The 24,666-nt window shown below is 44.1% G+C and overlaps 1 protein-coding gene across 1 annotated transcript in view; it reads right to left on the bottom strand.

Annotated features, from left to right (window-relative positions):
- Positions 1 to 24,666, bottom strand: part of LOC121003263 (lysine-specific demethylase 2A-like) — a 203,028-nt gene that overhangs the window by 153,332 nt on the left and 25,030 nt on the right. The window contains exon 6 of the mRNA XM_040434964.1: positions 1,649 to 1,827. Within this exon, the coding sequence (XP_040290898.1) occupies positions 1,649 to 1,827 (179 nt within the window). The remainder of the gene's footprint in view (positions 1 to 1,648; positions 1,828 to 24,666) is intronic.

Below are 24,666 nucleotides of genomic sequence, written 5' to 3'. Positions count from 1 at the left end.
ATGTTCTATATTCTGCGTTTTTCACGCAACGCTGACCCCATAAAAGTGAATGGGGCTGCGTGAAAAACACATTGCATCGGCAAGCAAGTGGGGATGCGATGCATTTTTCACTGATGCATCCCCACTTGCTTGCATTACTTCTATGGGGCCTGCGTTGCATGAAAAACACAGAATATAAAACATGCTATGATTTTAACGCAACGCACAAGTGAATCGGTCCGGATTCGCACACACGCGAAAGGGGCCTTAGGGGGAGATTTCCTTCCTTGTGCCTCTTTTTGGCATAAAAAAAGTTGCAAAACCTTGTGTTTTTGAAATTTGAAATGCCACTTGTGACAAATTTTGGCACAAGTGACATTTCTGCACCGCCCTCTGAACTTTCTGACAAGGTGGCGTGGTGATGGTAGGGAATGGGCTGGCCAGCTGGTCTACCACATTTGTCTTCATTTGTGCCTGTTATCACAAATTAAGACAGAAATCTACTTGCATTTTGGAGCATGGACAGTCAGAGTATGCCTCTACACCTAGTCATAAATGAATCGCATCCACTGGCAGCGCAGGAGATTTCAAAGACTAATTCTCCCCTTTAGTTTGGAACAGACTTTTGAAATAGTTTCTACAAGTATGGATTCCCTATTTAGATCATTTAAATGCGCATGCCCATGGGGCCTCTATATTTCAATCACTCATGAAGCTTTTCACAATGTAAATGGACTTTTCAATCTTTCCGTTTTATCTTTTTGAACCAACTAGAAACCTCAAAAAAATGGCCACACATACTAGATGAATGCTGTCCGAAACCAGACAGCAATGTATCATATGGTGGTGTCCAGACCCTTCAGAGTAAAGGGTCAGGTGTGTTGAATCTCATCATGACCAACAGAGAGAAACCACCACCAGGGGTGTTTGGCAGTAGCATATTTTCTTCTCCCTCTTAACTGAGCATGCATGTGTGTGGGGGGGGGGGGGGGGGGGGGGGTATTTCTAGCATCAGGAAAAATAGCTGTCGACAACAGCTACCTAATGTGTATGGCCGCTTTCTGCAACAGCACACCTAAGGCTACTTCCACACTAGCGTTCGGGGCTCCGCTTGTGAGCTCCGTTTGAAGGCTCTCACAAGCGGCCCCAAACGCATCCGTACTGCCCCAATGCATTGTGAGTGGATGCGGATCCGCTCACAATGCATCAGTCTCTCAGCGTTCAGCCTCTGCTCCGCTCAGCAGGCGGACACCTGAACGCAGCTTGCAGCGTTCGGGTGTCCGCCTGGCCGTGCAGAGGCAAACGGATCCGTCCAGACTTACAATGTAAGTCAATGGGGACGGATCCGTTTGAAGTTGACACAATATGGCTCAATTTTCAAACTGATCCGTCCCCCATTGACTTTCAATGTAAAGTCTGGACGGATCCGTCTGAACTACTTTCACACTTAGAATTTTTTCTAAACTATAATGCAGACGGATCCGTTCTGAACGGATCCAAACGTCTGCATTATAGGAGCAGATCTGTCTGTGCAGATACCAGACGGACCCGCTCTGAACGCAAGTGTGAAAGTAGCCTAACAGATACCACTTAAAGGTTTTTGCCAAGGTGATAATAACGGAAAGTCCAAAGAAGCTATGAACAGCTGGATATGGGATATGCTGCTAACCGTGGCTGGCCTTTGAACCAAGTTTTCCAGCTTGGTATGGCTGAACTCAAGGCTTATGACATTGTACAGTTTCTCTCTCTCTTCATCAGGCGTTTCATAGTATTTTGCCCACTGTGCCATGGTCATCTCTATTCCTTTTTGGGTGCCAACGTCCATAACATCCACAATACGCTTGCTACCTGGAAAAGAAAGGTTTATTACATGCAAAGTTAATAAACTATAGCGTGTCTATATAAATGAATTTCTGTTGTCTGTTCTTTATGCACAGCCAAATAACTGGACCAATCTGCACCAAATTTAGATAAATTAGGTGCAGTTCTTTTAGTGTATACAGTATTACTACCTGCAGCAGTATTTCATGTCAGTCAGCGTCCGTGTAGAAGCACATCTGACATAGTTCTTCCGGACTACCCTGTATGTGTTGTGTTAGTACTTTTTTTTTTACATGCCATCGATTAGAGACAGGCAGCGATTTTCCAAATAACATGGAAGCAGGCTGCCACACACACTGTGAAGTAGTTAGCCACAATGTTTTCCACCATTAGTCCCAAGTAGTTATCCCCTGGAAGTGTCCTATGTGCTGACCCAGCACATAAATGTCATGGAACTATGTTGCTTTCTGAAATATCAGTGGGGTGTCACATGACTGATGGCATGGGTCAGTTAGGGAATGGATACATTACATAAGACTGACTGATTTATAGGCTAAATGTTCTACCGTACAAATGAAGGGGGGGGGGTTCAACAAACTGACATAAGAAAGGTATTTAAGTGGGTTTTTGTCACTTCAGCAGAATAGAGCTGAACATGGCAGCCAGGGCTTCAGTAGCGTCCTGGCTGCCATGGTAACTGATCGGAGCCCCAGGATTACACAGCTGGGGCTCCGATCGGAGGAGCAGGGGAGAGGGGATCCTGTGGCCACTGCCACCAATGTTTTTAATACTGGGGGTGGGGCTTGGGTGGGGGGGTGCACTGCGCCACCAATGTTTTTAATACTGGGGTGGGGGTGGGGGGCGCACTGCGCCACCAATGATTAATACTGGGGGGCTTGGGGGGGCGCACTGCGCCACCAACTAAGAGAAATCTCTCATTAATTCATATACAGGAGGCGGGAGCTGGCTGCAGAATCACATAGCCGGCTCCCGACCTCTATGAGCGGTAGCTTCGATCCGCAGCACCTAAGGTGTTAACTACCGCAGATCGCAGCTACCGCTCATAGAGGACGGGAGCCGGCTATGCGATTCTGCAGCCAGCTCCCACCTCCTGTATATGAATTAATGAAAGACTTATATTCATTGGTGGAGTGGTGGCCACAGCCCCTCCCCTTCTTTTGTCCTCTCTCCTCTAATTGGCGGCAGCGGCAGCACAGGGGAGGGAGACACTGCTTCCTTCTCCCCTGTGCTGCTGAGGGAACACGGAGAGCGCTGAGAGCAGCGCGTTCTGTGTTCCCAATACTTTATCGGTATATCGGCAAAATAGATGCCGATACCGATAACTGTCAAAATCCTGAATATCGGCCGATAATATCGGTAAAACCGATAATCGGTCGATCCCTAGTCGTAACCATGGAAATGAGCAGTGTATAATGTGATGGAAAAATGAATCCAGCCAGTAAAGGAGGCAATATGGATGATAACATTACATTAGAAAATGCCTTGTATTAACTTTACCTGCATAATAAATGTTATTTGCTGAAGTAACAAAACCCCTTTAAGCAAAACTTTAAATACATTAAAAAGATATATAAACATCGGAATACCTTTTTAACCCCTTTGCGACATATGACGTACACAGCAAGAAGAGACTTCCCGCAAATTGACGTACTAGTACGTCATAATGATCTGGCAGGCACAGGAGCTGTGCACACATGATTAATGCAGGGATCCGGCTATGACTGACAGCTGGGTCCCTACTGGTCTGCCATCATCGATGTAACCGCTGATGCCGGAGGATTTACCCCCTATATGCCGCAATCAACTTTGACCACGACATATAAGAGGATAACATAGGAGGAGGCTCGCTCTCCATCGGCCTCCTGCTCAGCAGTGACAGGGGGCCGATGGCTGCCAAGGCAAGCTCGGGCCTCAGGGTCCACTGTGTATGGAAGCTTTAAAGACCCTGAAAGCTGAAGTCCCTGTAACGGGGCAAAAAAAAGTAAAATAGGTTAAAAAAAAAAAAGTTTTATAAAAAATAAAATAAATAAAAATACAGTAGAGGGAAACAAAAAAGAAAAACTTGATGATAGGAAAGTGGCTTTTTTAACAAAAAATAAATAAAAATTAACTTTAGAATAGACATATTAAATATCGCTGCGTCTGTAATGAGCGGCTCTATAAAAAAAATCAAATAAAAATAAACACATCAAAAGGCCTACCCCCTCAGGTGAACGCCTTAATAAAAATAAACTGCCAAAACAGCCACCTTGCCCCAAAAAAGTGTAATATTGAACGATCAAAAAAAAACTTACCTGTATTTATCATTTTATAAGCTGTACTTTTTTTTCCCTCCAAAGGGGGGGGGAGTCACTGCGTCTTCTAAAACGAACATGACGCAAATTAGGTGGCTCAGGAGCTCTCCTTAACAGCTCCTGAGGCTAGTTTCTGGGTCCGCTTGTGAGATCCGTTTCAGGGCTCTCACAAGCGGCCCAAAACTGATCCGTTCAGCCCTAATGCATTCTGAATAGATAAGGATCCGTTCAGAACGCATCAGTTTGCCTCCGTTCAGCCTCCATTCCGCTCTGGAGGCGGACACCAAAATGCTGCTTGCAGCGTTTTGATGTCCGTCTGACGAAACTGAGCCAAACGGAAAGTCAATGGGGACGGATATCGTGCAATTGAAAATGGATCCGCCTCCCATTGACTTTCAGTGAAAGGATCCGTTTGCATAATCATGAACCAAAAAAAAAAAAAAAAAAATATATATATATATATATATATATATATATATATATATATATATATTAAAAAAAACATACACATATTATATATATATATATATATATATATATATATACACACACACATATACATACACACACACATACATACACATACACACACACATACATACACATACATACACACATACACAGGTCCTTCTCAAAAAATTAGCATATTGTGATAAAGTTCATTATTTTCTGTAATGTACTGATAAACATTAGACTTTCATATATTTTAGATTCATTACATACAACTGAAGTAGTTCAAGCCTTTTCTTGTTTTAATATTGATGATTTTGGCATACAGCTCATGAAAACCCAAAATTCCTATCTCCAAAAAATAGCATATTTCATCCGACCAATAAAAGAAAAGTGTTTTTGATACAAAAAAAGTCAACCTTCAAATAATTAAGTTCAGTTATGCACTCAATACTTGGTCGGGAATCCTTTTGCAGAAATGACTGCTTCAATGCGGCGTGGCATGGAGGCAATCAGCCTGTGGCACTGCTGAGGTGTTATGGAGGCCCAGGATGCTTCCAGAGCGTTGGGTCTTGCGTCTCTAAATTTCTCTTCCCAATATCCCACAGATTCTCTATGGGGTTCAGGTCAGGAGAGTTGGCAGGCCAATTGAGCACAGTAATACCATGGTCAGTAAACCATTTACCAGTGGTTTTGGCACTGTGAGCAGGTGCCAGGTCGTGCTGAAAAATGAAATCTTCCTCTCCATAAAGCTTTTCAGCAGATGGAAGCATGAAGTGCTCCAAAATCTCCTGATAGCTAGCTGCATTGTCCCTGCCCTTGATAAAACACAGTGGACCAACACCAGCAGCTGACATGGCACCCCAGACCATCACTGACTGTGGGTACTTGACACTGGACTTCAGGCATTTTGGCATTTCCCTCTCCCCAGTCTTCCTCCAGACTCAGTCCACTGCTTCCGCAGGTCCCCCAAGGTCTGGAATCGGTCCTTCTCCACAATCTTCCTCAGGGTCCGGTCACCTCTTCTCGTTGTGCAGCGTTTTCTGCCACACTTTTTCCTTCCCACAGACTTCCCACTGAGGTGCCTTGATACAGCACTCTGGGAACAGCCTATTCGTTCAGAATCTTCTTTCTGTGTCTTACCCTCTTGCTTGAGGGTGTCAATGATGGCCTTCTGGACAGCAGTCAGGTCGGCAGTCTTACCCATGATTGTGGTTTTGAGTAATGAACCAGGCTGGGAGTTTTTAAAAGCCTCAGGAATCTTTTGCAGGTGTTTAGAGTTAATTAGCTGATTCAGATGAATAGGTTAATAGCTCGTTTAGAGAACCTTTTCATGATATGCTAATTTTTGGAGATAGGAATTTTGGGTTTTCATGAGCTGTATGCCAAAATCAATCGATATTAAAACAAGAAAAGGCTTGAACTACTTCAGTTGTGTGTAATGAATCTAAAATGTATGAAAGTCTAATGTTTATCAGTACATTACAGAAAATAATGAACTTTATCACAATATGCTAATTTTTTGAGAAGAACCTGTATATACACACTCACGTAAAGAATTAATAGGAACACCATACTAATACGGTGTTGGACCCCCTTTTGCCTTCAGAACTGCCTTAATTCTACGTGGCATTGATTCAACAAGGTGCTGATAGCATTCTTTAGAAATGTTGGCCCATATTGCTAGGATAGCATCTTGCAGTTGATGGAGATTTGAGGGATGCACATCCAGGGCACGAAGCTACCGTTCCACCACATCCCAAAGATGCTCTATTGGGTTGAGATCTGGTGACTGTGGGGGCCATTTTAGTACAGTGAACTCATTGTCATGTTCAAGAAACCAATTTGAAATGATTCGAGCTTTGTGACATGGTGCATTATCCTGCTGGAAGTAGCCATCAGAGGATGGATACATGTTCTCATTCTGTTTACGCCAAATTCGGACTCTACCATTTGAATGTCTCAACAGAAATAGAGACTAATCAGACCAGGCAACATTTTTTCAGTCTTCAACAGTCCAATTTTGGTGAGCTCGTGCAAATTGTAGCCTCTTTTTCCTATTTGTAGTGGAGATGAGTGGTACCCGGTGGGGTCTTCTGCTGTTGTAGCCCATCCGCCTCAAGGTTGTGCGTGTTGTGGCTTCACAAATGCTTTGCTGCATACCTCGGTTGTAACGAGTGGTTATTTCAGTCAATGTTGCTCTTCTATCAGCTTGAATCAGTCGGCCCATTCTCCTCTGACCTCTAGCATCCACAAGGCATTTTTGCCCACAGGACTGCCGCATACTGGATGTTTTTTCCTTTTCACACCATTCTTTGTAAACCCTAGAAATGGTTGTGCATGAAAATCCCAGTAACTGAGCAGATTGTGAAATACTCAGACCGGCCCGTCTGGCACCAACAACCATGCCACGCTCAAAATTGCTTAAATCACCTTTCTTTCCCATTCTGACATTCAGTTTGGCGTTCAGGAGATTGTCTTGACCAGGACCACACCCCTAAATGCATTGAAGCGACTGCCATGTGATTGGTTGACTAGATAATTGCATTAAAGAGAAATAGAACAGGTGTTCCTAATAATTCTTTAGGTGAGTGTATATACATACATTATATATATATATATATATATATATATATATATATATATATATATATATATATATATATATACACATACATATACACATACACATATATATATATATATATATATATATATATATATATATATATATATATATATATATATATATACACATATACATACACACACATATACATATATACACACACACACATATACAAACCGGATTCCAAAAAAGTTGGGACACTATACAAATCGTGAATAAAAACTGAATGCAATGATGTGGAGGTGCCAACTTCTAATATTTTATTCAGAATAGAACATAATTCACGTAACAAAAGTTTAAACTGAGAAAATTTACCATTTTAAAAAGGGAAAAATAGGTTGAATCAGAATTTCATGGTGTCAACAAATCCCCAAAAAGTTGGGACAAGGCCATTTTCACCACTGTGTGGCATCTCCCCTTCTTCTTACAACACTCAACAGACGTCTGGGGACCGAGGAGACCAGTTTCTCAAGTTTAGAAATAGGAATGCTCTCCCATTCTTGTCTAATACAGGCCTCTAACTGTTCAATCGTCTTGGGCCTTCTTTGTTGCACCTTCCTCTTTATGATGCGCCAAATGTTCTCTATAGGTGAAAGATCTGGACTGCAGACTGGCCATTTCAGTACCCGGATCCTTCTCCTACGCAGCCATGATGTTGTGATTGATGCAGAATGTGGTCTGGCATTATCTTGTTGAAAAATGCAGGGTCTTCCCTGAAAGAGATGACGTCTGGATGGGAGCATATGTTCTAGAACCTGAATATATTTTTCTGCATTGATGGTGCCTTTCCAGACATGCAAGCTGCCCATGCCACACGCACTCATGCAACCCCATACCATCAGAGATGCAGGCTTCCGAACTGAGCGTTGATAACAACTTGGGTTGTCCTTCTCCTCTTTGGTCCGGATGACATGGCGTCCCAGATTTCCAAAAAGAACTTCGAATCGTGACTCGTCTGACCACAGAACAGTCTTCCATTTTGCGACACTCCATTTTAAATGATCCCTGGCCCAGTGAAAACGCCTGAGCTTGTGGATCTTGCTTAGAAATGGCTTCTTCTTTGCACTGTAGAGTTTCAGCTGGCAACGGCGGATGGCACGGTGGATTGTGTTCACTGACAATGGTTTCTGGAAGTATTCCTGAGCCCATTCTGCGATTTCCTTTACAGTAGCATTCCTGTTTGTGGTGCAGTGTCGTTTAAGGGCCCGGAGATCACGGGCATCCAGTATGGTTTTACGGCCTTGACCCTTACGCACAGAGATTGTTCCAGATTCTCTGAATCTTCGGATGATGTTATGCACAGTTGATGATGATAGATACAAAGTCTTTGCAATTTTTCGCTGGGTAACACCTTTCTGATATTGCTCTACTATCTTTCTGCGCAACATTGTGGGAATTGGTGATCCTCTACCCATCTTGGCTTCTGAGAGACACTGCCACTCTGAGAAGCTCTTTTTATACCCAATCATGTTGCCAATTGACCTAATTAGTGTTAATTGGTCTTCCAGCTTTTCGTTATGCTCAAATTTACTTTTTCCAGCCTCTAATTGCTACTTGTCCCAACTTTTTGGGGATTTGTTGACACCGTGAAAATTGGAATCAACGTATTTTTCCTTTAAAATGATACATTTACTCAGATTAAACGTTTGATCTGTCATCTACGTTCTATTACAAATAAAATATTGACATTTGCCATCTCCACATCATTGCATTCAGTTTTTATTCACAATTTGTTTAGTGTCCCAACTTTTTTGGAATCCGGTTTGTAATATATATATATATTTATATTATTATTATTATTATTTGTTCATGGTAATGCAAACGGATCCAAGCGTTTGCATTATAGGTGCGGATCCGTCTGTGCAGATACCAGACGGATCCGCACCTAACGCAGGTGTGAAAGTAGCCAGAGCCTGCCAATAAACTGTAGTCCCATCATAGACAATGGGCCATATGACTAGGGTCCCAGTACCTATAAGACAATGGGGGCATATCCTAGCAATATGCCCCCATTGTCTGAAATGAGAAAACCCCTTTCAGTCCGCACTACGGGCGGGCTGGCGGCTTCACTTAATGCGCTCTATATGCCGCCAGCCCGCACATCCATCGTACCCAGGAGCTCCTGAGGCCACCTTTGGGTGGACTGGTGGCTTCACTTACTGCGCTCCACTGCCGCGAGCCCGCGCTTCATTCAGTCGATTGGTGGGGAGTGTATCCCGCTACTCACACCTCCATCAATCAGACTCCTTGCTATCTCCCGCTGTACCAGCTCTGCTCCTGCTGTTTACAGCGGTTTTAGATCTAGTCCCTGGGCGAGTCCAGCACAGGGGCTATAAATGTGTATCATAAATTACTATAACCCCCTCATCCATAGGTATCTACTCATATACTGCAGTTTATGAGTGGATTCCTATGGAAGAGGGGAGTTATAGTAATATTTAATATAAACACTGTCCAGGGAATGTTCTGTAATTAGCATGAGTTAATATTAAATAAGACTATAACCCCCCTCATCCATAGGAATCCACTCATATACTGCAGTACATGGTTGGATTCCTATAGATGAGGGGGGTTATAGTCATATGCCAATTACAGAACAGTCCCTGGACTGTGTTTATATTAAATATGACTAACTCCCCTTCTCCTTGAGAATACACCAATGTACAGTACATCAGTGTATTCTTTAGGATGATGGGCGTTACAATCACCGTGTCATCCACAGATCCTTCATGACAGTGCGCCATCCACAGATCCTTCATGACAGTGCGTCATCCACAGATCCTTCATGACAGTGCGCCATCCACAGATCCTTCATGACAGTGCGCCATCCACAGATCCTTCATGACAGTGCGCCATCCACAGATATTCTCACCTACAGTGTCCCCATGACTATTAAGGACACAATGCTGACAGTTGTTTTTATTACTGTATTTTGTTGTAGAAAACTACTGTACTGTAGTCTCCTGCTGCATCTCAATTTAGAAACATGTCAAAGCAGAAAAGGCTTTCATATAAGATCCCTTTTAAACTGGAGGTGATAAAATACGCCAAAGAACATGGAAACAGGGCAGCTGAGAGACATTTCGGGCCACGGCCAACTGAAAAAAATTATACGGGAGTGGAGAAAACAGGAGGATCATCTGCAAAAAGCAGATAAAAGCAAACACACTTTTCATGGGGTTAATGCAAAATGGCCATAGATTGAAGTGGAAATGAAAGAATGGATCACACGTCACAGAAACAATGACTTCTCAGTATCTGCAAAAATGATCATATATGAAGCCAAGCGTCTAGCTGCAGAGAAAGGCATTGATGAGTTCACTGGATCCTCATCATGGTGCTACAGATTCATGAGGAGATGTGGCCTTGCTATGCACACCAAAATTAGAATTGTGCAAAAAAAAAAAAATGCCAAAAGAATTTGAATCCAAGATTCTTTCTTTCTTTTCACAAATATGTGCTGGATGCAAGAAAGAAAAATGGCTATGAAATAGGCCAGAATGGGAATATGGATGAAGTCCCATTAAGTTTTGAGGTTAATGATTCAAGAGGAAGTACAGTCGTGGCCAAAAGTTTTGAGAATGACACAAATATTAGTTTTCACAAAGTTTGCTGCTAAACTGCTTTTAGATCTTTGTTTCAGTTGTTTCTGTGATGTAGTGAAATATAATTACACGCACTTCATACGTTTCAAAGGCTTTTATCGACAATTACATGACATTTATGCAAAGAGTCAGTATTTGCAGTGTTGGCCCTTCCTTTTCAGGACCTCTGCAATTCGACTGGGCATGCTCTCAATCAACTTCTGGGCCAATTCCTGACTGATAGCAACCCATTCTTTCATAATCACTTCTTGGAGTTTGTCAGAATTAGTGGGTTTTTGTTTGTCCACCCGCCTCTTGAGGATTGACCACAAGTTCTCAATGGGATTAAGATCTGGGGAGTTTCCAGGCCATGGACCCAAAATGTCAACGTTTTGGTCCCCGAGCCACTTAGTTATCACTTTTGCCTTATGGCATGGTGCTCCATCGTGCTGGAAAATGCATTGCTCTTCACCAATCTGTTGTTGGATTGTTGGAAGAAGTTGCTGTTGGAGGGTGTTTTGGTACCATTCTTTATTCATGGCTGTGTTTTTGGGCAAAATTGTGAGTGAGCACACTCCCTTGGATGGGAAACAACCCCACACATGAATGGTCTCAGGATGCTTTACTGTTGGCATGACAAGCCTTTTTCCAGATGCCCCCAACAATCGGAAAGAGGCTTCATCGGAGAATATAACTTTGCCCCAGTCCTCAGCAGTCCATTCACCATACTTTCTGCAGAAAATCAATCTGTCCTTGATTTTTTTTTTTGGAGAGAAGTGGCTTCTTTGCTGCCCTTCTTGACACCAGGCCATCTTCCAAAAGTCTTCGCCTCACTGTGCGTGCAGACGCGCTCACACCTGCCTGCTGCCATTCCTGAGCAAGCTCTGCACTGGTGGCACTCCGATCCCTCAGCTGAATCCTCTTTAGGAGACGATCCTGGCGGTTGCTGGACTTTCTTGGACGCCCTGAAGCCTTCTTAACAAGAATTGAACCTCTTTCCTTGATGATCCTATAAATTGTTGATTGAGGTGCAATCTTAGTAGCCACAATATCCTTGCCTGTGAAGCCATTTTTATGCAACGCAATGATGGCTGCACGCGTTTCTTTGCAGGTCACCATGGTTAACAATGGAAGAACAATGATTTCAAGCATCACCCTCCTTTTAACATGTCAAGTCTGCCATTTTAACCCAATCAGCCTGACATAATGATCTCCAGCCTTGTGCTCGTCAACATTCTCACCTGAGTTAACAAGACTATTACGGAAATGATCTCAGCAGGTCCTTTAATGACAGCAATGAAATGCAGTGGAAAGGTTTTTTGGGATTAAGTTAATTTTCATGGCAAAGAAGGACTATGCAATTCATCTGATCACTCTTCATAACATTCTGGAGTATATGCAAATTGCTATTATAAAAACTTAAGCAGCAACTTTTCCAATTTCCAATATTTATGTAATTCTCAAAACTTTTGGCCACGACTGTACATGCCAAAAGAGGCGATTACAAGAGGGGTAATTGTGTACGTACACGACAAAGGGTGGATGGACGAGAATGGCATGAGAATATGGGTCAACAAAGTGTGGTCCAAACGCCCTGAAGGGCTTCTGAAGGAACTAGCCCTACTTGTGCTTGACCAGTTTAGGGCACATATCAGTGAACCCACAAAAAGAGGTTCAAGGACGTGAACACTAATCAAGCGGTGATTCCTGGGAGGGCTTACCAGCCAGCTACAGCCTTTGGATGTGTCAATCAAAAAGTCATTTAAGGCTTTTATGCGAGAGGAGTGGAATAAGTGGATGGCTGCTGGGAATCACGATCTTACACCCAGTGGACGGATGAAAAGTCCCACTATCACCCAAGTCTGCGAGTGGGTTAAGTCTTCATGGCAGTCAGTGAAGGATGAAACGGTTCTAAAATCCTTGAAAAAAAATGTGGCATCAGTAATGCCCTGGACGGTTCTGAGGATGGTGTCCTGTATGAAGACACCAGTGACAGTGATACCACTGATAGTGAGCCACTGAGCTGGAGTTCGGACAGTAGTGAGGACTTTTTGGGGTTTCCAGATGACTAGAGGTGTATTGTTCTAAATCTTCACTCATCTGTCACCATTAATTACAGTAATAATGGTTCCTAATGCTGCTGTTGGGTAATGTCTACACATTACATGTTATTTTATTTAAATGTTTTAGCCCACCTCTATAGTTCAAATTATTTTTTTTCTGCATTTTCCTCCTCTGAAAACTATGTGCGTCTTATCATCAGGTGAATCTTATAAAGAGAAAAATACGTTATGTACCCAAAAATGGTACCAATAAAAATTTCAATCGGAAAGAGACTTCCCGCAAAAAAAAAAAAAAAAGTCAATCGGTAGAAATCGAAAAAAGTAGCTTTCAGAAAATGGTGACACAAAAACATGATTTTTTCCCCCAAAAAAATGCTTCATTATGTAAAACTTAAAAACAAAACAAAAAGAAAAATAGACATAGTTGGTATTGTCGAGTCCGTAACAACCTGATCTTTAATAATAACACATGATCTATCCTGTCAGATGAACTCCGTGAAAAAATATATATAAAGACGGTGCCAGAATAGCCATTTGTTGGTTACCTTACCTCACAAAAAGTGTAATAGTACACAAAAAATGTAATAGTACCAAAAAAAACTGTCACCTTATCCCGTAGGTTCCAAAATAGGGTCACTTTTTGGGAGTTTTTACTGTAGGGGTGCATCAGGGGGTCTTCAAATGCTAAATGGCAGCTTAAAATTATTCCAGTGAAATCTGCCCTCCAAAGTCCATATGTTGTTCTTTCCCTTCTGTGCCCTGCTGTGTGCCCATACAGCAGTTTACGACCACATATGGGGTGCTTCTGTAAACTTCAGAATCGGGGTAATAGATATTGACTTTTGTTTGGCTGTTAACCCTTGCTGTGTTACAGGAAAAGATGTCTTAACCACCTCAGCCCCCATAGCTTAAACACCCTTAATGACCAGGCCACTTTTTACACTTCTGCCCTACACTACTTTCACCGTTTATTGCTCGGTCATGCAACTTACCACCCAAATGAATTTTACCTCCTTTTCTTCTCACTAATAGAGCTTTCATTTGGTGGTATTTCATTGCTGCTGACATTTTTACTTTTTTTGTTATTAATCGAAATGTAACGATTTTTTTGCAAAACAAATGACATTTTTCACTTTCAGTTGTAAAATTTTGCAAAAAAAAACGACATCCATATATAATTTTTTCTCTAAATTCATTGTTCTACATGTCTTTGGTAAAAAAAAAATGTTTGGGTAAAAAAAAAAAAAAAAAATGGTTTGGGTAAACGTTTACAAACTATGGTACAAAAATGTGAATTTCCGCTTTTTGAAGCAGCTCTGACTTTCTGAGCACCTGTCATGTTTCCTGAGGTTCTACAATGCCCAGACAGTACAAACACCCCACAAATGACCCCATTTCGGAAAGTAGACACCCTAAGGTATTCGCTGATGGGCATAGTGAGTTCATAGAACTTTTTATTTTTTGTCACAAGTTAGCGGAAAATTATTATTATTTTTTTTTTTCCTTACAAAGTCTCATATTCCACTAACTTGTGACAAAAAATAAAAACTTCCATGAACTCACTATGCCCATAACGAAATACCTTGGGGTGTCATCTTTCCAAAATGGGGTCACTTGTGGGGTAGTTATACTGCCCTGGCATTTTAGGGGCCCAAATGCGTGCGAAGTATTTTGAAATCAAAATGTGTAAAAAATGGCCGGTGAAATCCGAAAGGTGCTCTTTGGAATGTGGGCCCCTTTGCCCACCTAGGCTACAAAAAAGTGGTCACACATGTGGTATTGCCGTACTCAGGAGAAGTTGAGCAATGTGTTTTGGGGTATCATTTTACATATACCCATGCTGGGTGAGATAAATATCTTGGTCAAATGCCAACTTTGTATAAAAAAATTAAAAAATGGGAAAAGTTGTCTTTTGCCAAGATATTTCTCACCCAGCATGGGTATATGTAAAATGATACCCCAAAAAACATTGCCCAACTTCTCCCGAGTACGGCAATACCACATGTGTGACACTTTTTTGCAGCCTAGATGCGCAAAGGGGCCCACATTCCTTTTAGGAGGGCATTTTTAGACATTTGGATCCCAGACTTCTTCTCACGCTTTAGGGCCCCTAAAATGCCAGGGCAGTATAAATACCCCACATGTGACCCCATTTTGGAAAGAAGACACCCCAAGGTATTCAATGAGGGGCATGGCGAGTTCATAGAATTATTTTTTTTTTTGGCACAGGTTAGCAGAAATTGATTTTTGTTTGTTTTTTCTCACAAAGTCTCCCTTTCCGCTAACTTGGGACAAAAATTTTAATCTTTCATGGACTCAATATGCCCCTCAGTGAATACCTTGGGGTGTCTTCTTTCCAAAATGGGGTCATTTGTGGGGTGTTTGTACTGCCCTGGCATTTGAGGGTCTCCGCAATCATTACATGTATGGCCAGCATTAGGAGTTTCTGCTATTCTCCTTATATTGAGCATACGGGTAATGAGATATTTTTTTCCGTTCAGCCTCTGGGCTGAAAGAAAAAATGAACGGCACAGATTTCTTCATTCGCATCGATCAATGTGGATGAAAAAATCTCTGCCAAAAAAAAAAAAAAAGGAGGGGAAAGGCGTCTGCCAGGACATAGGAGCTCCGCCCAACATCCATACTCACTAAGGCCTCTTTCACACTTGCGTTGTCCGGATCCGGCGTGTACTCCACTTGCCGGAATTACACTCCGGATCCGGAAAAACGCAAGTGTACTGAAAGCATTTGAAGACGGAACCGTCTTCCAAATGCTTTCAGTGTTACTATGGCACCCAGGACGCTATTAAAGTCCTGGTTGCCATAGTAGTAGTGGGGAGCGGGGGAGCGGTATACTTACAGTCCGTGCGGCTCCCCGGGCGCTCCAGAATGACGTCAGAGCGCCCCATGCGCATGGATGACGTGATCCATGTGATCACATGATCCATGCGCTTGGGGCGCCCTGACGTCACTCTGGAGCGCCCGGGGAGCCGCACGGACGGTAAGTACACTGCTCCCCGCTCCCCACTACACTTTACCATGGCTGCCAGGACTTTAGCGTCCCGGCAGCCATGGTAACCACTCTGAAAAAGCTAAATGTCGGATGCGGCAATGCGCCGAAACGACGTTTAGCTTAAGGCCGGATCCGGATCAATGCCTTTCAATGGGCATTAATTCCGGATCCGGCCTTGCGGCAAGTGTTCCGGATTTTTGGCCGGAGCAAAAAGCGCAGCATGCTGCGGTATTTTCTCCGGCCAAAAAACGTTCCGTTCCGGAACTGAAGACATCCTGATGCATCCTGAACGGATTTCTCTCCATTCAGAATGCATTAGGATAATCCTGATCAGGATTCTTCCGGCATAGAGCCCCGACGACGGAACTCTATGCCGGAAGACAACAACGCAGGTGTGAAAGAGCCCTTAGCCCGTATGCCCTGGCAAACCAGATTTCTCCATTCACATCAATCGATGTGGATGAATAAAGCATTGCAAGGATAGATATATATATATATATATATATATATATAGATAGAGATATATATATATATAGATAGAGAGATATATATATATATATATATATATATATATATATATATATATATATACATATACATATACATATACATACACATATACACACACATATACACACACACACACAAAGTGTTTGCCAAAGCATATGAACACCGCCGCCTCCTCAGCTCATATGCCTCGGCAAACGTATCTTTTACTGCAGAGGAGAAATCTCGTCTTGCAGCGCCGCATACACAGACTTGTGTGTAATCTGACAGCAGCGCAATGCTTCTGTCAGAATGCACATCAGTGCTGCAGCTAGTCGATCGGTTGGTCCACCTGGAAGGTTAAAAAAAAAAAAAAAAAAAACAGGCCGCAACGCAATAAATTTTATTAACTTTATAATAACTTTTGAACAGAACATATAAAATTTATTTAACTTTTTGAACTGAAAGTTAACTTTTTTGGTTACTGGTGTTTTTTTTTTGTTTTTTTTGTTTTTTTTTTACCTTTTATGGGACAAATCTCTCCTTCCCCATGGGACAATGTGCAAAGCGCAAATCGCCCAAAGATGTGGCGAAGTACATTATGCACTTTGTCCCAGGTGAAAGGAGAGGTTTGCAGCAGCTGTGAGAGAAAGGGCCCTAATAGCCCTGTGTGCCTGTCCTGTGAGATGCAATCCCTATGCTAAGTGTACCTGTGTGTGGTACTTCCGGAAACACTCTCCAAAGCATAGGGCAGGGTGGTCAGGGCAGTCAGGACAGAAATAGCGGGCGTCACGCCTTATTCCACTCCTGCTACAGACACAACATTTTTTTCGGGCTGGCGGTCGGTTTGAGGTACCAGCAACGACACTGGGGAAATGTCGCTCGTGTAGACGGCTCACTACACTGGTGGTTGGGGCCACGGAAACTCCTGGATACAGGAGGTTCACGATGATCTCTTCCTGAAATTTGAGGAAGGATCCTGTTCTCCCAGCCTTACTGTAGAGAACAAAACTATTATATGCAGCCAATTGAATCAAATATACAGACACCTTCTTATACCAGCGTCTGGTGCGTCGGGAAACTAAATAGGGAGCCAACATCTGGTCATTGAAGTCCACCCCTCCCATGAGCGCATTATAGTCATGGACACAGAAGGGCTTTTCAATGACACTGGTTGCCCGTTCAATTTGGATTGTCGTGTCTGCGTGAATGGAGGAGAGCATGTAAACATCACGCTTGTCTCTCCATTTCACTGCAAGCAGTTCTTCGTTACACAAGGCAGCCCTCTCCCCCTTGCAAGACGGGTGGTAACGAGCCGTTGGGGGAAGCCCCGGCGACTAGGTCGCACGGTGCCACAGCAGCCAATCTGTTCTAGGAACAAATGCCTGAAAAATTGTCCACATAAAGATGGTACCCCTTGCCAAATAAGGGTGACACCAAGTCCCAGACTGTCTTCCCACTGCACCCCAGGTAGTCAGGGCAACCGACCGGCTCCAGGGTCTGATCTTTTCCCTCATAGATCCGAAATTTGTGGGTATAGCCTGTGGCTCTTTCACAGAGCTTATACAATTTGACCCCATACCGGGCGCGCTTGCTCGGGATGTATTGTTTGAAGCCAAGGCGCCCGGTAAAATGTATTAGGGACTTATCTACGCAGATGTTTTGCTCAGGGGTATACAAATCTGCAAATTTCTGGTTGAAGTGGTCTATGAGGGGCCGAATTTTGTGGAGCCGGTCAAAAGCTGGGTGGCATCTGGGACTGGAGGTTGTGTTGTCGCTAAAGTGCAGGAAACGCAGGATGGTCTCAAAATGTGTCCTGGACATAGCAGCAGAGAACATGGGCATGTGATGAATCGGGTTCGTGGACCAATATGACCCGCAATTCATGCTTTTTGGTTAGACCCATGTTCAGGAGAAGGCCCAGAAATTTTTTTCATTCGGAAACTTGGACTGGTTTCCACCGAAAAGACTGGGCATAAGAGCTTCCCGGGTTGGCGGCTATAAATTGAGTGGCATACCGATTTGTTTCTGCCACGACTAAGTCCAAGAGCTCCGCAGTCAAGAACAGCTCAAAAAATCCCAGGGCCGAACCGATCTGAGCTGTCTCAACCCGAACTCCAGACTGGGCGTTGAAAGGGGGAACTAATGGTGCGGCTGAAGGGGACTGCCAATCAGGGTTTGCCAGCACCTCAGGTACTCTAGGGGCTCTACGGGCCTGTCTTTGCGGTGGCTGCGACGGGGTAACTATTGCACGTGCCACCGTACCAGCTTAAACTGCCCTTCTGGTGCTCGCCACTTCACCATGTTGTACGGCAGTGCTGGTACTAGGTCCAGGATGGGCTGCGCTGCTGGTGTATGCCTCACCACGTAATCCGACAGCGCCAGCCCCACTCTGCTGCCCTTGAAACGGATCCTGCGCAACCTGTGGTCTAGCAACAAGGGGCCGGGTACGCCTGGTGCTATCAGGGACCTCAACCTCCTCGTCTGAACTTTGGGTCAGACTGCCACTGCTTTCTACAGGTTCATATTCTGACCCGCTAGATTCGTCAGATGAGGGTTCCCATTCCTCATCCGATTGGGTCAGAAGCCTGTAGGCCTCTTCAGAAGAATACCCCCTGTTTGACATTTGGACTACTAAATTTAGGGGTATTCCCTGAGACTACCCAAGAAAAAAAGCAAGCCTGTCTTACAAAGGGGAGGCTAGCGAAGTACCGGAGGCCGCTGTGATTGATAAAAAATATCAAAACTGATTTTTTTTTTTTTTATCGCTGCAGCGCTTGTAAAGTGATTGTGCAATGATCAAAAAACAAAAACATTTTTGTCACTGCGGCGGGGCGGGCGTGGGTGAACGCACGTGTGGGCGACCGATCAAGCCTGATCGGGCAAACACTGCGTTTTGGGTGGAGGGCGAGCTAAGGTGACACTAATACAATTATAGATCTGACTGATCAGTTTTGATCACTTACAGATACTATAAAAGTACAAATGCTGATTAGCGATACGCGATCAGCGAATCAGTGACTGCGGTGCGGTGGGCTGGGCGCTAACCGACGCTAACTACCTAACCAAGGGGCCTAAACTATCCTAAAACTATAAATCAATACCAGTGAAAAAATAAAAAAAAGTCAGTTTACACTGATCACTTTTTTCCCTTTCACTAGGTGATTGACAGGGGCGATCAAGGGGTTAATTGGGGTGATGGAGGGTGATCTGGGGGCTAAGTGTGGTGTTGGTGGGTACTCACAGTGATGTGTGCTCCTCTGCTGGAACCAACCGACGAAAAGGACCAGCAGAGGAGCACAGAAGCCATTTAACACATTATATTTATAAATATAATGTGTTAGATGGCTTCTGATTTGATTTTTTGAAAATCATCAACCTGCCAGCGACGATCATTGGCTGGCAGGTTGATGACGGTCTTTTAAATTTTGCCAGCCCGCGATGCGCATGCGCGGGCCGGCTTTGCCCGAAATCTCGCGTCTCGCGAGAGGACGCACCGCCGCGTCCACCCAGAGTAACAGGACTGCCGCAAAGACGCAATCCTGCGTACGGCGGTCCTGAGCAGGTTAAAATAGAAAACCTGCATAAAAGTAGTGAAATTTTTAAGTTTCTCCTCTATTTTACTTTAATTCTTAAGGAACACCTAAAGGGCTAACAAAGTTTGTAAAATCATATTTGAATAATTTGAGGGGTGTAGTTTCTAAAATGGGTTCATTTATGGGTGGTTTCTATTAGGTAACCCCCACAAACTGACTTCATAACTGAATTTGTCCTTTTGGTGGAGGTATCACTATCTGTCTTCTTAAAACCAGAACATTTTTTATTTAGAAAATTGTGAATTTTACCAAAATTTTTCAATTTGGGATTTTTTTTATTTTTATAAAGGTTAAATAGATCAACTCAAATTTACCACTGTCAAAGTATGTGTCACAAGAAAACAAGAAGTAAAAGCTTTCCAAAGTTATTACCACATAAAATGACATGTCAGATTTCCGAATTCGGCCTGGTACTTAAGGTGAAAAAACAAGATTTTTGTGAATTCACCTGTAAAATCTCTTTCTCGCTTAGTTCATTGGGGGACACAGGACCGTGGGTATAGCTGCTTGCTGCCACGAGGAGGCGACATTAGGCAGAAAAGTGATAACTCTTCCCCTGCCGGCTATACCCCCTCCAGCCTGGAGAGAGCATATCAGTTTGTGCCCATGCAATAGGAGTAGGAGAAAAAAAAAAAAAAAAAAAACATACGGTAAACAACCAATAACTGACAAATGCCAGTGGGACTGAACCAGAACCAAGGACCATACTGGCTCACCAACCGCCACTATCTGCGGCAACAGAACCACTGGGTGGGAGATGTGTCCCCCAATGAACTAAGCGAGAAAGATTTTACAGGCGAGTTCACAAAAATCTTGTTTTCTCGCTCGTATCATTGGGGGGACACATGACCGCGGGACGTCCTAAAGCAGTCCATGGGGAGGGAAACAAATCACACACCAATGTAGAAAAACGCACTCGAGGATGCGTAATCCACTGACACCTGCAAGACCTTGCTGTCCGGAGCAGCATCCACCAATGCCTAGGAAGGCACCCGGTAAAACTTGGTGAACGTGTGCCTGGAAGACCAAGACACTGTCTTCCACAACTGGAAAGCTAATGCATTGAGTAGATGACCCCGAGAAGCGCCGGGTAGGGCATAGCTCCGCTGGGCAGTGCCTTGCCCTAGGAGCGGAATGCCCAAGCAACTGTCAAACAGATATACCTAGAGAACATCCCTTTGGAGGCCGTCAGCTTGACAAGAACCTCCAGGAAAAGACCAGGTAAGACTCCGTACGGCGGAAAGCGCTAGTTTCGGACCAGCAAACCTCAGAGGCCAAATCACATGGCTGATGGAGAGCCCGCTCTCTATAATGCGAGGGAGAAAGAAGAGAAACCCAAGTCTGAGATGACTTGGAAAGCGGCGACTACCTTCTGCAAACAAAGAAGATACTGGGCGGAGCACTGCCATATGCTAATGACAAAATAAAAATGTACGTACAAGAAGGCGCTATCAACTCCGCAAGGTGGAAGATCCCGCCACCCGGAATGCCGCCTTCCCAGAAATAAAGAGGAGAAGAAGAAGACGTCCCAGAGGAAGGACCTTTTACTCACTGAAACGCCTCCAAATGATCCACAGGTGGAGAGTTATTGACCAAACGGCCCCGGAGGGCGGATTGGGAAACTGTGAGCGATCCTTCACTGTCCGGGATAGGACACGGGCCCAGTCTGGTGCCACACCATCAGGGTGGTCCTGCGGTGATGTGGGCTGAGGGGGGCAGGACCACCTGTGATGCCCCCGCCAAATGGACAAGAGGCAGGAAGGGGTTAAAATCCTTAATCTCTTTAGGACATGGGGCGTACAGGTACGCCCTGATGTCCTGGTACTTTAGGTGATCGGAACCCGGTGCCTGCTGAAATCATTGAGCAGGCACCTGGGGCCAATGCGCCGGAGGGTCCTGTGACACCCCCCCACCCCCCGTGTAGGCAATCGCAGCAAACCGCAGGTCAATTCAGACCTGCGGTTTGCTGCGTTTCCGGGTCTCTGAGGACCAGATAACTTGGAACAGGATGGTGATCGGTGGTGTGATAATACACCACCAATCACCATCCTGCAATCCTGAGAGGGGATGGTGACATCACCTCTCAGGATCGCCTCCGATTGGTAGGCTGGCGGGCTGCAGGACGTTCAAATCTTGGCAACGCTTCTCTCCTCCTCCTTTTGGATCCGCTCTGAACGGTAGTGTGAAAGTAGCCTTAGCCTGTAACATCCCCAAAATATAAAATACCATTCCCAAAATGATCCAAATATGAAGTAGACATATAGGGAAAGTAAAGTAATAACTATTTTTGGAGGTGTTACTATGTATTATAGAAGTAGAGAAATTGAAACTTGGAAATTTGCAATTTTCTACAAATTATTGGTAAATTTGGTATTTTTTTTTTATAAATAAATAAAAAAAAAATTACTTCATTTTACCAGTGTCATGAAGTACAATATGTGACAAAAAAACTAACTCAGAATGGCCTGGATAAGTCAAAGCGTTTTAAAGTCATCACCACTTAAAGTGACACTGGTCAGATTTGCAAAAAATGGCCTGGTCCTTAAGGTGAAATAAGGCTGTGTCCTTAAGGCGTTAAAATGAATGCATTTATTTGGCCTGCAGAGAGGAAACACTGGATAATCCGATGCTGGCTGCAAAAAGGTGGCTTACCATGAAGGGTTAACCCAGCTTAGAGGACCGGGGGCGGAGCTCAGCAGGCTCCTGGGGGAGAGGGACAGCTAGGCGGGAAGAATTCATGCCTGAGGGGCGAACCCGCCACCTCCATACCTGCAATGAAAGTTGCGGCCTTATAGGCCGCAAAGCCGGGACATAAAGTTTGTCGCACGGCCAACCGGGAAGTACTGCCGGTCGGCTGAAAACAGAGGGACTTGGATCGGTGCGCGGGATGTGCCCGCTTGCGTCCACCGTGGTCCGTAAGAAACAGCGCGGGCCGAGTACAGGTAGGCCCAAAGTGAAGCCGGGGCCTAAATTTTCGGCACCCGGCCAAACGATTAGCCGGCCTGGGAGCGGAGGGCCCGGAGCGCCGCTCTCAGGTGCCCTGGTTGCATACCGGCCGCGGGTGCCCACCCCGCGGGCAGGATAAAGTGAGGCCCCCGGATGATAGGAATGCGGCCTGCAAATACCGGCTGCGGGAGCCCAGCCCGCAGGCCGGGAAGAATAGGCGCAGGCCGCAGGACCTAAGGAACCGATAGGGGAACCCAGGCCCCCAGTCTCCTCCTAGTGACAGCAAGCAGCTATACCCCAATGATACGAGCGAGAAATGGCTCGATCCTGAAGGGGTACACTGGTAAATATGAGGAGGACCTATCCTTAGGGTAGGTCATCTTTATCACAGCGCCAGAATCAGAGACCTGTCACGCCGACGATCAGCTGTTACAGGGGGTCTGGCCAATTTCTGGTGTTTGATCAATGTGTATGTAAGATATATGACACTAATATACTAATTAGTCTCTGTTGATATTATGTGCCGTTTGCTATATGTCATAAACCATGCCCACTTGTTAGGCAAATCTTCTGTGCTGCCAACAAAGAGGTGCTGTTAATAAGATGGCTGCTGATGAAGACCAGGCAAATCAACTCCATGGGATGTCTCCTTTATACAAACACACTGTACGTTCATTGTACTCAAACAGTGAAAATGCACCTGCACTGGTTATGAAAAAAAAATGCAAACAAATACTACCTGCACAGGCTCACTCTATCCAATCAGTGCCTCCATTTTCAGACTGTGCAGGTGCACACCCCCAATTGGTTACCACCCCTCTGTACCCTTACTGAAGGCTAATATAAATTCATCCATAACTTGTAGTGCAAATAATAAAGGAATGGCACAACATATAGCCATAAGAATAGATGCTCCAGAATTATTATTACATGGGGAATGCATGAAGCTAATAAAATAAGCATGTCAGGAGAGGTGACAGGTCCTCTTAAAGTACCAGGAAAATTCACAGTTCAAAACAGTGGCAGAAAAAAAAATAATAATAAATAAAAACACGCCCTAAATGCATCATTATTCCCTTGGATACCGGAGGTTTTTTCATTTTTCTTCCCCATCTTCCTTGAGCCATAACTTTCCGTTCACACATTCATAAAAGAGCTTATTTTTTTGTGGGACAAGTTGTACTTTCTAATGCCATCAATTAATATGGCATGCAATGATGAAAAAAATAAAATAATGCAATTCCTCTGTTTTACAGGTTTTGTCCCTACGGTGTTCCCTTGGCGGCAAAACTGACCTGTGCCCTTCATTTTCTGGGTCAGTATGATTACAACTATACCACATATGTATAGGTTTTTTTTATGTGTAAATAGTGTAAAAATAAATTAAAACTTTGAAAAAAAATAAAAAAATAAAATATTTTGAACACATGCATTTCCTAACCACATAACAATCATGCCATGTGCCATCTGGCTGTGCTGCATTTTGGGTATGGCAAAAAAAAAATGCACGAGACTTAACCCCTTCCTGACCGCCATATGGGCACCAGAGCCGCGGGGTGCATGCTGCTTCATACAACAGGCACCTGCTGCTCATGTACTTAGGATACCCTCAGCGGGGATCGGGGGAGCCGGAGTGTGTTAGCAGCAGCCCCAGTCCTTCTGTGGCAGGGCGCCATAGAAATACAGTAAAATCCTTATTAACTCCAATGCTAATGCATTGGAGTCTGAGAAAAGCAATCCAATGATTTCTTCTTATAGTTCCCTATGGGAACTATAAAAAGAAG

The sequence above is a fragment of the Bufo bufo genome, chromosome 6 (genome assembly GCF_905171765.1).
Source record: "Bufo bufo chromosome 6, aBufBuf1.1, whole genome shotgun sequence".
Classification (NCBI taxonomy): domain Eukaryota; kingdom Metazoa; phylum Chordata; class Amphibia; order Anura; family Bufonidae; genus Bufo; species Bufo bufo.
The sequence above is the reverse complement of the archived record's forward strand: the minus strand, read 5'-3'. Positions and strand labels throughout refer to the sequence as shown.